The 13,462-nt window shown below is 37.8% G+C and overlaps 1 protein-coding gene across 5 annotated transcripts in view; it reads left to right on the top strand.

Annotated features, from left to right (window-relative positions):
• Positions 1 to 13,462, top strand: part of LAMA2 (laminin subunit alpha 2) — a 511,376-nt gene that overhangs the window by 383,250 nt on the left and 114,664 nt on the right. For all 5 annotated transcript variants that reach the window (XM_053664793.1, XM_053664792.1, XM_053664790.1 and 2 more), the window contains one exon: positions 11,858 to 11,969. In XM_053664793.1, the coding sequence (XP_053520768.1) occupies positions 11,858 to 11,969 (112 nt within the window). The remainder of the gene's footprint in view (positions 1 to 11,857; positions 11,970 to 13,462) is intronic.

Below are 13,462 nucleotides of genomic sequence, written 5' to 3'. Positions count from 1 at the left end.
GATCCAGTTTGATTATCTAAGAGCATTAAATGACAAAGAATATTATAGTGAGAGGGTTCTTACAGATTATTTAGTACATTTCTTAAAAGAAGAGCTACTTCAGGCCATACACTACACACATATAGATCTCTAAATCCAGGCACTAACGAGGCCCAGTCCTTGGCTTCCCACTGGCCCTGTACTGTTCCTGCCCACCCTGGTGTGGTTTAGGATGATTTTCCACAGGGAAATCAAATGGGCTTCTGAACACAAAATGCTAAACAATGGCCCTGGTGTTACAAACAGTATGCTAAACGCTTCTCCATAATCTCATGCAAACAATGCAGAATGTACAGATACAAAACAGGGTTTCTTGCCAAATGTAGTTAGACATTAATTAGGCTAATGAGCACATTTATCTCATATTGACTGGATAGTTGATAATTTTGTATTTGTTATGGGAATACAATGAAATAAGAAATTTTAAACAGATCATGGCAGAGTAAACTCAATTCAACAAGCACATATGAATGTTTGGCACCTGCAAAACTCAAGCTAGGTGTTGGACGATGAAGTTCAAAGAAGACTCAGTCTCCTTCTTCCAGGAGCTCTCGGGGTTGTGTGTGTGTATGTTGTGTACGAAAGCATTTAGGTATATGGGACAACCACAAGTAAACATACAACTTGAGATAAAATAAAGAAATGTACCTGTGGTACATTTCTGAGAAATACATACACATGGAATAATTTAATCTTGATAAAAGTGATTAGAGAAAATTCCTTGAAACAGGTGTCATTTTATTCAATCACTGAGTTAATATTTATTGGGGGTCTTCCAGGCTCTACCAGGGGTGTCCAACCAGTGGCCCAGGATGGCTATGAATGCAGCCCAACCCAAAATCATACATTTACTTGAAACTTTTTTTTTTTTTGCTCATCAGTTTTCATTAGTGTTTGTGTATTTATTGTGTGGAACTCTTCTTCCAGCATGGCCCAGACATGCCAAAAGTTTGGACACCCCTGTAAGACACTAAGACAGAACGACAGATGCTGGGGACAGAGGTATAAGCAAAACTAACACAGGCATTGCCCTCACTGAGCTGGTGACGGTTTAATGATCTGGGCATGGGAGATAGTTTATTAGGAGAATCACACCTTCATTATGTCTTAGCCTTCATCCTTGATTTTTTTCTAGCAGACTCTCCCATACTAAATGATGTTCCCATTTAAATGATGTTCCAGAAGTTTCAGATTCAAAGCAAAATTGATTGTGAAATACCCAAATTTTCCACGTACCCCAGCCCGTAGACAAGCCTAGCCTCCTTGTCAATATCCCTCACCAGAATGGCCCAACTGTTCTGCCAACTGAGCCTATGTGGACAAATCATTATCAAATGATAATGTTCCTGGTTTACTTTAGGGTTCACTCTTGGTTACATTCTATGTGTTGTTATTTTAACTTTTTAAAAAATTATTTATTTATTTATTTATTTATTTATTTATTTATCTTTAGAGGGGAAAGAGAGAGGGAAAGAAACATCAATGTATGGTTGCCTCTAGTGTGTCCCCTGCTGGGAACTGGCCTGCAGGGAACTGGCTTGCAACCCAGGCATGTGCCCTGACTGGGAATTGAACCACGATCCTCTGGTTCACAGGCCTGTGCTCAATCTACTGAGCTACATCAGCCAGGGCCCATTCTATGTGTTTTGACAAATGCGTAACAACATATCCATCAATATGATATCATAGTGTAATTTCACGGACCTAAAAATTCACCCTAACCTCTGACAACCAATGATCTTTTTACTGTCTCTATAGTTTTCTTCTCTAGGGCATCATGGCAATTATGCCCTTTGTAGCCTTTTCAGATTGGCTTCTTCATCTTTGTAATAATATATTTAATATTTTTCTGTGTCTTTTAATTGCACTGAATATTTTCCTGTTGTCTGTATGTACCACACTTTATTTATCAACATACCTACTGAAATAGGTGTATTGGTTGCTTCCAAGATTTGGCAATATAAATCAAGGACATAACTTTTCAATTCATCTGTGTAATTACTGAGAAGCACTATTGCTAGATCATATGGTAAGAGTATATTTACTCTAGTAAGAAATCACCGAACGGTCTTCCAAGGTGGTTGTACCATTCTGCATTCCCATCAGCAACATTTAGTGTTGCCAGTATTTCAAATTTTTGGTCATTCCACACAGATACATAGTGCTATCACATCACTGTTTTCATTTACAATGCCCAAATGAGATATACTGTTGAGCATCTTTTTATATGCTTATTTGTCATCTATATACCTACTTTAGTGAGATGTCTATTCAGGTCTTGCTGTGGACAAATGTTTATGACCCCTCAAAAATACTTCTGTTGAAATCCTAACCCTCAAGGTGATGACATTAGTAGATAAAGCTTTTAGGAAGCGATTAGGCGGTAAGGGTGGAGCCCTTATGAATGGAATTAGTGCCCTTATAAAAGGGACTCCAGAGAGACTCTTTGAGCCCTCCTTGACTGTGAGGACACAGTCAACAGATGTCATCAGTGAGCCAGGAAACAGGCCCTCATCAGACCCCTAACCTGCTGGGGAATGGCTTTTTCCCATTCTCCAAAGCTGTGAGAAATAAATCTCTGTTGTTTATAAGCTCTCTAGTATATAGTATTTTATTACAGAAGCCCAAATGCATCAAGAGAAGATTTTTCTCGTTTTTTTTTATTGAAGTTGTTTGTTTACATATTAACTTTTAAGAGTTCTTTGTATATTTTAGAAAAGTCCTTTATCAATTATGTCTTTTGCAAATATTTCCCCCCAGTCCATGGTCTGGCTTCTCATCCTCCTAACAGTGTCTTTCATAGCACAGATGTTTTTAGTTTTAATGAAGTCCAGCTTATCATTATTTCTTTCATGGATTATGCATTTAGTATTATAGCTAAAAAGTCATCACCATACCCCAAATCATCTAGATTTTAACATCTCCTATGTTATCTTGGAGTTTGTATTTTTTATTTACACATATAGTTTTGCATCTTACATTTACAGTACAATTTGAAATGATTTTAATATTATTTTTAAATAAGCTTTTTATTTTAGAATAGTTTTAGATTTGTAAAGAATTGCAAAAATAGTACAGAAATTTCCCATATAGCCCACACTGTTTCACCTCCTGTTACTATTTTAGTATGGAATATCTCTTACATCTAGTGAACTAATATTGATTCATTATTATTCACTAAAGGCTACCTTATTCAGATTTCTTCAGTTTTTACTTCATGTCCTTTCATTGTTCCAGGATCCCATCCAGGGTACCGCATGACACTTAGTCATCATGTGTTCTTAGGCTGTGTCCTCTGGACTCTGGCAGTTTCTCAGGCTTTACTTGTTTTTGATGATTTTGACAGTTTTGATAAGTGCATGTATTTCATAGAATGTCCCTTAGTTGAGGTTAGCCTCATGTTTTTCTCATGATGAGAATGGAGTTATGGGCTTATTGTGGGAAAGACTATGGAAGAAAAGCATCATTTTCATCACATCATGTTAAGTTCCATGCAAGCAGTATGTTGATCCTGATCACCTGGCTGTTTGCCGTATTTCTGCACTGTAAAATTACTCTTTTTTCCCTTTTCCATACTCCAACACCATTTTTACTTTCCTATTCTTTAGATTTTATAACACAGAAGCCTAGAAATAAGACTGCTGAAAGTAAAGATCTCTTCGGTGAAGTCAGTGAGGAGGAAATAGAAATTTTCTCATACTTGCCCCTACTACATATATAATTATAAACATAACCCTCATGGAGACTTTAAATACTAAATATTTAATTCCTTCTTTCCTTGTGTTCAAGCTACATGATAAGGAAAAGGTCAATTGATGCACACAGAATCATAACTAGAGGGCTAGATGACTTAAATATCCAATAATATCAGACTAAGATCACCAATACCTTTAACTCACAGCCATGGATGATCCATCAATTGGACCAGAATAGAAGTGCAGTGGCCATGACTTTGTACTATCTATAGCTTCATTAGGAGGCAATTCCTTAAACTAGGACTGCACATTGGGATTACCTGGTGCCAGGTCTCACCCCTAAAGGTTGTGACATCAGTGGTGTGAGGTGCCGTGTGAGCACTAGAACTTCCAATAGCTCTCCAGATGATTCTGATGTCAGGCAAGGCTGAGAACTACTGTGAGCCTATAGCCATCTGATGGCTCCAGCTCCCTTCCCTCTGGAAAGTGCTTTCTCTGGTGCATCCAATGTTTTGCTTTGTTGGCTGACCAGTTGCTTTAGGACTAATACATTCTTTACATTTGTTAAAGCGTTTGATGAGTCTCATCCTGAATCTGGTAGGGGAGCTGCCCTCTCTCCTCTAAGTGCTTATATATTTTGTGCTCATTTTTTTTCATGGAGTAACCAAGTTCTTTAATAGCCCTTGATAAAGAAAACAATATTTTTCTCCCAGACATTTTAACATGTATTTTATATAACTTAATTAATATGTAAATGTTGCATAAGCAAAATATTACATAATCAGATCTCTCTTTCAATGTATTTTGATTTATTATCATTTTATTTCCCCATCAGACTATCAATTCCTTAAATATGGAAATTATAGTTAATGTATTCAAGCTGTCCTACAATACATGTGGAATACTGAGATGCTTTTTGATGAGAATCCCATGTACCTCTGTACTGCCCTCAGCTCCTTCTTCTGTTTCACAGCCAAATTTTCAAAAAAATTCAGGGAGAGATCTGCATTCACTTCTCACTCCACTGCAGTAGAGATTTCCACTCCCAGCATGCTACTAGAACTACTTCCATGAGATAACCGAGTGACATGTCGGTCACTAAATTCAATGGAAACTTTATTTTGCTTGAACTCCCTGTAACAATTGCAACGTCTAATACTCTTTCTTTCCTGACATTCTCTCTTCTCTCTGTTCTTGTCTTGATTCTCTGACCTTTCATTCTCAGCTCCTTTTTCTGCCCATCTCTTTGAGCTGGTTTTCTTGAAGTCCAGTCCATAGTCCACATCTCCTTTCATTCTGTAAACTCTTTCTTTAGGCTTCATTGCCATGTGTATGCTGATTCAAAAATCTGTGTTTTTGAGATACGTTTCATTCTTCTGCTCCTGTCCTGTGTCCCTAACTACCAACTGAACATCTGAATTTAAACTCAGCATCTTCCTCCCCAAACTCATACTTTCTCCTAGAGCACCTCAGTGATTTATTCTCCACTGTGTCTCCCAGAATAGAAATCAATAGATTTCCCTTCACTCTACCCTTTTCTTCACCCTCAACCCAGTTCATTTCCTTTGTACGACCTCTGTCTCTAACTTTATTCAACTCCAACCAACAAATGGTCGTATGGCAGAGCAAAAATTGTTTTTGTTTATTAATTTTTAGAAAGTGAGAGGATTAAAGAAAGAGAGGGAGAGAGACATCAATTTGTTGTCCCACTTATTTATGCAGTCATTGGTTGATTGTTGTATGTGCCCTGACTAAGGATCAAATGGGCAACCTTGGTGTGTCAGGATGATGCACTAACCGACTGAACTACTCAGCCAGGGCCCAAAGCAAACTTTCTAAATCACTGATCTGATCATGTCACTCTCCTCCAAATTCTACAAGGGCTCTCTATTTGTTTGGGATGACAGGTGATGCCCTCCCATTATAATCTGGCTCTCACTTAACTCCCCAGCCTCATCTCTCCCCCAACTCATTGTCTGGTCACCTGAACCCTGGTGGATTGAACATATGAGCCATAATCCTACGAATCCCGTTCCATGACTTAGTCTTCCTCATTGTCCTCCCACTTAGCTAACCCCTTACCAAACGTACTGAGTTCCACTTCTGTGACCTCATCTCCACTACCCCACACCTGTCCAATCTCCATAATCTTTAGTTTGCGATTACCACGTTGCCTTTCCAGCTAATCCCTCTTCTTTTACTCTTGTCTTCCTCCCAGTCTGTCCTCTAGAGTATAGCCAGAGAGCATTTGGCTATTCCAAATTTGATCATCATCCTTGTGCTTAAACTCTTCCCCCTGACTTCTCATTGCTCCTAGATAAAGGCCAAATCCTCCCTTTGGCCACATCTGCACCCGTTGTGCCCCTGGCCCTCCATCCTTACTGTCCTTCACTTACCTCACCCCACCAATGAGCTTTTCCGCACACACTTTGTTTGGTCTTGAAATAAATCACCTCCTACATCTTGTTTCCTTGTGTTAATTTCATTTCAGCTTTCAAACCTTAGCCCATGGAAGCCTGTCTTATGAGAGCCTTCTGTGACATTGTAGGTGTGATAAGATTTCTTCTTTAATTGCCTTATACCACTGTGTTTTTTCTTCCATTTGTAATTTTAAATTTATTTTATTTATGACCTTTGAATAAATACCTTTCTGCCCCATCAGACCATAAGCTCCAAATGGACAGGAAGTGCCTTTTTTTCCACCACAGTCTCACCAGCACCATGCACAGCGTAGGTGTTCAGTCAGTATTTGTCTCATTAAGCAAACAACTAACTGTGAATAGTGTAAATCATAGTATTTGAACAACCAGATGAAAGGTAGAGAAACCCAAAATCGGTACTGATTTTGAATTTCTCTAAAATGTACTAAAATCAAGAATATATTTATAATTTTATTAATTGGATATTTTTCTTTAATAAACATCTCTTAAATGTTTGTATTCTGTAAGAAGAAAAGTTATTTATGTATTAGACTGACCTATATAAAATATCAAAGTTTAGTTTTGTCTACATTGTCTTTTACTGCCTGTGTAAAATTTAAAAATCAAATCTAAATGAAGATTAAGCATTTCCAAAATGATGAAATTAGTTTTCTGAATAATTTAAATGCCACCAATATTACATGTTTACAAGGCCTTGTAAAGTTTTAAGTTGCTGAGAGTCTTTTTTTAACATTTCTTCTACTATATTTTAAAAGAGATGTAATCTATGACAAATCATACTTGTTTGGCTTGGAACTTTCACAACCGACACCTGCAATTTCTAGGGGAGGATTCCACGTGGAACTGACTTATTATCATTGCAGACGGTCAGCTGGGTGCCCCCTGTCTCTCCTCTTGTGTGTCTGTCCCAACAGCATGTCTGAGGAGTACTTCACTGACAGATACAAAGAACAGACAGTCTTTGAAGACAGTGCTTGAAAATATATGAATGATTAGATCTGAAATTTAATTTTAGCCGGAAACCATACTAAGTCTGCAAATGCAAAGGTGGATGGCATCTAAGCAATGCTGTTCCTTCAGTAGACAGCATTGCTCCTTAGATTTGCTCCATTAGATTCTAGTTTTAGCACCAAGAAGGCAGAATATGAGAGACACTGGTAGAAAATTATGTGCAGATTTCAAGAGGCACAGTGAGACCTGCTGGAGCCGAAGCAAGAAAGTAACAGCTACATTGTTCAGAAGTAAATGAATGTGTGCCCAGCGGTAATGCCTGCTGCCTAGGTATACACGCTCCAGAAAAAAAAAATAAAAGGAAAACATACCTATTTGTGTGAACTTGAATTTAAAGAAAAAAGGGTAATCAAAGTAAAACTGATACACATGAGGTACTGCATAAGGCATCATTTACGATGTAACACTAGGAAAATTATAGGACAGAGGTAAGAGGATGTAAAAATAAAATCAAAGATAGAGAATGAAAGGAAGATTGTACAACATATTAGGATAAATGAGAAGACATCTGTCAAACACTCAAAGGACAAGATAGTGGTAAATAAGAGGAAAAATGATTAAGGGATAGGGAAAAATGACTAAGGTGTAGAGATAATTTAATAAAACACAAGAAGAGCCAAACTGCATGAGGCAGATAGCTCCTATTGCGCACTATTTACATTCATCTGTAACATTATCGACAGCCTCTCGTGTAATTTAACCCCTTCGGGAACACTGCCACCTGTCACTCCTCCCCATAGGTGATAGTGCGTTTGTCACAGGCTTTCCTTGTGGAGTCTCTCAACAAAGGGTGGTTTGACAAGTGTGACTCCTTAATTCATTACTGTGTAATGAGACATATTTAAAAATATAGTCTATGTGCTGTTCTGGTAGGGATTTTAAATATATATTAATTTACTTAAACCAAAAGCTTATGCACATAAAGTTGTGCCTAAGTTGGATCACTGTCCCTCCTCCCATCCAGAATGTTCAACTTTTCCTTGCGTTTTCCTAGTCTTCCTGGATGTTCCATATGGGTAGAATATAAAGCTGTGGGACAGAAAATTTGTTTTGTCCTCAATTTCCTATATGTGTAAGTTTAAATAAGTCATAGGGAACATACCTTCTGTGTATCTCTAAAGGCAGGAAGAGTAAACAAGGCACAAGATGGTATTGTAAGCCCGTCTGAGCCCACACGTCAGTCTGGGGACCACTGATCCTGACTGTGTAACCCATATTTTAGAGTGCCGATACCACAAGTCCATACCGTCTGGTGCCAGGCAGAGTCCACCCAAGACAGGCAGCTGTTCTCAGCTGCACAGAGGGAAGGTCCTCTTCCTCCACAGCAAGGACTCTGCTGGCCCTGATCGGTTCTGCCCACCCCCAACCTCTGACCCCATGTGCACCAGCATGGTACTTGTGTGTAATCAGGCTAATTTTGAATTACCATGAAGCCAGCTAGAATGCAGTGCGCCGGAACCCAAAGGCTCTCAGGCTTGGCTCTCCTCACAAGCACTCAGCAGCAGCTCTTGACTAGCAGCTTCCTATGAGGCTCTGACAAATGCCCAGAAAACTGCCCAGCCATCCACATTCACTGGCAATCATAGCACCAGGCATATGGCTGGTTTGAATATTGAGAAGGCATATTAAGAGAAGGAGCACCATCCCTCAAGGATGAAGGCTAGATAGATATAGCAAAACACCTAACACAGTAATCACTCAAAATAGTCATGATCATTGTTTCTTTTTAATATCCAAGAAAGGGGAGCATATACAAAATCATCAGGGATGTCTTCATCAAGCAGGGGAGGTTGGAACTGAATCTTGAAGGCTGGATTTATTTGGGATAATTGGAGAGGAGTTAAAGAGCAAGAGTGTGAACAAAAGCTTTTTCCAGGAATGTTCATAAGAAAGGTAGGCAATAAGGATGTTGACAAGGTTGGCAAGATTATTTAAGAAATTGTTTAGTCGATATATTTAACAACATTTATTCAATATTTGCTATAAGATAGGCATCATACCAGCAGCTGGATATAAAGTGATGAAAAAAACAGACCAAGTTCTTGTCCTCTTGTCCTCTGAGAGCTTACCATGCAGTCAGGGAGGCAGCCAATAAATTTATAAGCCAACACATGAATAAGTAATTCTACAACGCACGGTGCTGTAAAGGAAGTATTTTGCTAAATGCAGGAAGTGAAGGAACCTAGATAGGTGCCCTTGCCAATGGTCAGGTCAGGAAGAGATGCTTATGAACTGAAAGATAATGGATGGCAAGGATCCAGTCACTGAAAGTATAGAGGAAAAGCTCCTTCCAGGCAAAGACAATAGGATACAAGAAGGCCCTACAAAGGGGAGAGTTGGACACATTTCATATACTAAAAGGAAGCCAGGGAGGTTGATTGCAGAGGGGCTTAGTCATAACCATTTTAACTTGTTTCTAAGCATGGGTCACGTAAGAATCTTGACATCTAAATGTTGCAGTACTCATATAATCAGTACTGAGTTTGTTGATGACACTTATACCTTACTGATAAGTTAATTAGGTAAGTAGAAGTCAATGCAATGAATTTTATCTTGATTATCCAGAATTTAAAAGGGAAGGTGGATTGATATACATGGATTTTCAAAAAATTGGATGCTTTTGCCCTGACTGGTGTGGCTCAGTGGGTTGGGCTTTGTACCACAAATTGAAAGGTCATGGGTTGGATTCTTGGTCAAGGCACAGTGGTGCTGCCTCTCAATGTTTCTGTCGCACATTGATTGTTTCTCTCCCTCTCTTTCTCCTTCCTCTCTGCTCGCTCCAAAAATAAATTAATTAATTAAATCTGTTTTAAAATTTTGATGCTTTGAACTATTAAGAATCATTAAGTTTGAAGGTGAATATTGAAGTAAATTATGATCTTTTGGTAATATAGGTAAGATATTAAAAAAGCAAAAAAAGTGTTATGTTCAAATGATAATGTACATTTTCTCTGTAGTAAGAAATACTAGTGCTGGTGATGCAGTAATTCTTATGATAGGATATTGAAAGATGACCATAATGTAGATCAAGTCCCCTGTTATAGTCTCCTGTGACAGTGAAAATAAGAGTGACATCATAGAGTGCAATCCTGTCCGGACTAGACAAGCATCTAAAGCAGGGTAGTCAGCCAAAATCTTAAGGTATTGACTTTAGTAATTTAAAAAAAAACATTTAAAAATTATACATGTGTGTGTATGTGGAGTATGGATATGTAAGGAGTTATTTGACCCATCTGACACTTGAATCTAACAGTTAAAATAATTTCATTATTTTTATTTCAAGAGGTAATCCAGAGTATCCTAATACATTGACTAACACCCCCCAAACCATCGTGTGTGTGTGTGTGTGTGTGTGTGCTGTAAACTGTAAAGGGGAAATTGAAAAGCTTCCCATGGATTCTTATCCTTTCATCCTTTTATTTGTGATAGTAACACTTGCAGGTTGGGGAGATGATAACACTTGGACTTTATATGCTACCTTCTGTGCAAAACTTGGAAACTCTCATGAATTAAACCTCATACTTCCCCCTGAGAAATCACAAAATGCAAAATAATTTCTGTAGCATCTCTAACCATGTTCTCTGATGGCCAGACATTTAGTTCTATTTCAAGCTCTACTTAAAAATCTACTTTTATATTAAAAAATATAGATCCTTTGAGCATCTAGAATGCAAACAATCTGGTATTAATAACTGCCAACTCAGACCTTATTCAGACTATTTTGAAATAATCTGTGATTCTTTGATTAATTATCTGTAGTTAGATTATCCCAATCTTTTTATTGAAAAAGAAGGTATATTTATTAGCATTGCATACATATAAAAATGAAATGTAAACTTATTTTAGGTTGCTCTAAACCTTGTAGTATCTTTAAGAAAATTTTAATGTTACACATGCCACTTTCATATGACTAAATATGATGCATCTCAACTATGAACATGTGAAATTGATTCCATTGTATCCAAATGGCATCTTCAACGTGACTAAAGCTGAAATAATATGCAGATACTCTTTGGGGGTGAGGCGGTTTGGGGGTTCTGTTTTATTTTGTTTCCAATAATGTATGGTTCTGTGATTAACATCCATCTTTTCTGGTGATGCCATATGGGAAAACTTAGCATTTATTCTTCTTTAATGTTTTACTGGCATCTTTAGAGAGTTATAAAACAAGTATTTACTACTTAGTAGCTAAGCATTTCCCCCTCTTTGTTTCTTTAATGAACATATCGATCTAAACCAAATCTATAGCATAGAGCTTATTGAGACAGACAGCCTAATTCTGTCATTGCTAGCACCGCGCACTTTTTCAGTAAATAAAATACGGACAAAAGTGCAACATGTGGAGACTGAAGAATCTAAGACTTTTGCCAAGAGTATTTTAAAGATATATCAAAAAGAATTGTGCTTTATCATGTCCTCTGTGCCATTGCATATAACAAGGGCTTTAAAAAGACCAAATACAATTCTCTGATTTCCATTTAATGGAAGAAGTAATAAAGTTTCATTGTATACTTGAGCACAGAGCATCACTTCCAGTACATCTGATCAATAATTCATTGATTGCCTTTGGCTCAGAGTAATATTTGAAAGAAAATGTAGCCAGTGGGGATTTATCTAACAGTAGCTTCGTTATCTTTATTAATTATACTTTTCCCAAATTTGGATCACTAGGCTACCAAAGTGACAGCAGATGGCGAGCAGACTGGACAGGATGCTGAGAGGACCAACACGAGAGCAGACTCCTTAGGAGAATCCATTAAGGAACTTGTCCGGGATGCAGAAGGTATTACAGAAGTCACAGCTGAATCATTTTTCTCTCCCAACAGAAAAATAGAAAAAGGGATTACAAGGACTGGAATGCTCCAGTGAGAGACGTCATTTCTAAATTTGATAGTTGGATTTTAAACAGCATTTCGGTCAAATTATTCAAGGGCATTATCTGCTAAGAAGTTACCATCTAGAGTGTTAAATTAGTGACGACAGTCAGTAGATCAGTAATTAAGGGAACAGAATAGCAGTAAATTGAATCTACTCCTTTAGGAATGTTTCAGATTTTAAGGAATGGCTATTATGATTAAATAACTAATGGGCAATTTATGATTTTCTGTTGTATTCAAATCTAATTAAAATATGTTTAATTTTTAAGGCTAATTTTATCTATCTATTTGGTACATGAAAGCAGCATTTTAATTTCTCCAAATGCCGTCTAAAACACTTAGGGCTGGTTTTTAATGAACATCTGCTGCTTGGGATTTGGGTGTGCGACCTTACCAGAAGCTGTACTGCACTTAGCCCACAATTCTCTAAGGGTTAGTTCTTGACATCTGCCAATCTGATCGAGAATCAAAGTGGAAGCCATCTTTGGACAAAAGCCCAGAGAGAGAGAGAGAGAGAGACACTCTCAATGAAAACAGGTTAAAAAAATAGTTCTTAAATATCTATTAATATATCACAAACATGTACTCATGTTTAGAAAGTAAGAAAAGGATCTGGGTGGGGTTTTTTGGTTTTGTCATTGTGGGTTGTTTTATTTTTTTCTTTAAAAAAGTGAAATATTTTTATTACTCTACAATGTTACACATTTTATATAGTTTGCTTTATAATATAGCCAAGTAAGTCAGGACATGAGATAGAACTTCAAGGCAGATCCTGACAGGTAATTCTTGGGAATCATTCACCAAGAAGAGATAGAAACTCCCCAAAATTCCCCGCTGCAAGAAGAAACAGAATTTTAATCTCGGGCACAATCTGAGACAAAACATGTTAGGATCTGAAACAGAAATTACTCCTACCAGGAAATTCTCAGTTAGTTCATGTGGTCAGTCCTCTGCCTGATGAAGTTGTTATGCTGTTCATGGTTTTATTTACCACTAATGCTACTTAGAGTGCCCACCCTCCCCCAGTGAGGGGAAAAATAATCCCACTGCAATTTCACTGGATACCAAAGGTACTTGTCAGTGTTCAAGAAACTTTCCTTTTCCTTCCATCTCAGTCTCAAACACTCGACACCAAGAAGCCTATCCTGTAAACTCATTGTCATCATTTCAATCAAACACTGGTACAGAAAAATAAATGTTAATACATGTTTTCCGCAGCCTCCATTATCAGCACTGATTACTCTTCAACATTGGGCCCTCCACCTCCCAGTTGGTGCACTGCACAAAGGCCACCAGCAGGGGGCAGAGTGTAAATGATATTTAACCAGGTTTCACTCCCCCATCCACTATCTATCCATCAGAGAAAAGGGTTAAGTATCATCAAAGGTGTCTCCCATTC

This window comes from Artibeus jamaicensis, unplaced genomic scaffold, assembly GCF_021234435.1.
Source record: "Artibeus jamaicensis isolate MK-2021 breed Jamaican fruit bat unplaced genomic scaffold, CSHL_Jam_final contig_387, whole genome shotgun sequence".
Taxonomy (NCBI): domain Eukaryota; kingdom Metazoa; phylum Chordata; class Mammalia; order Chiroptera; family Phyllostomidae; genus Artibeus; species Artibeus jamaicensis.
This window is presented reverse-complemented; position numbering and strand designations above follow the sequence as displayed.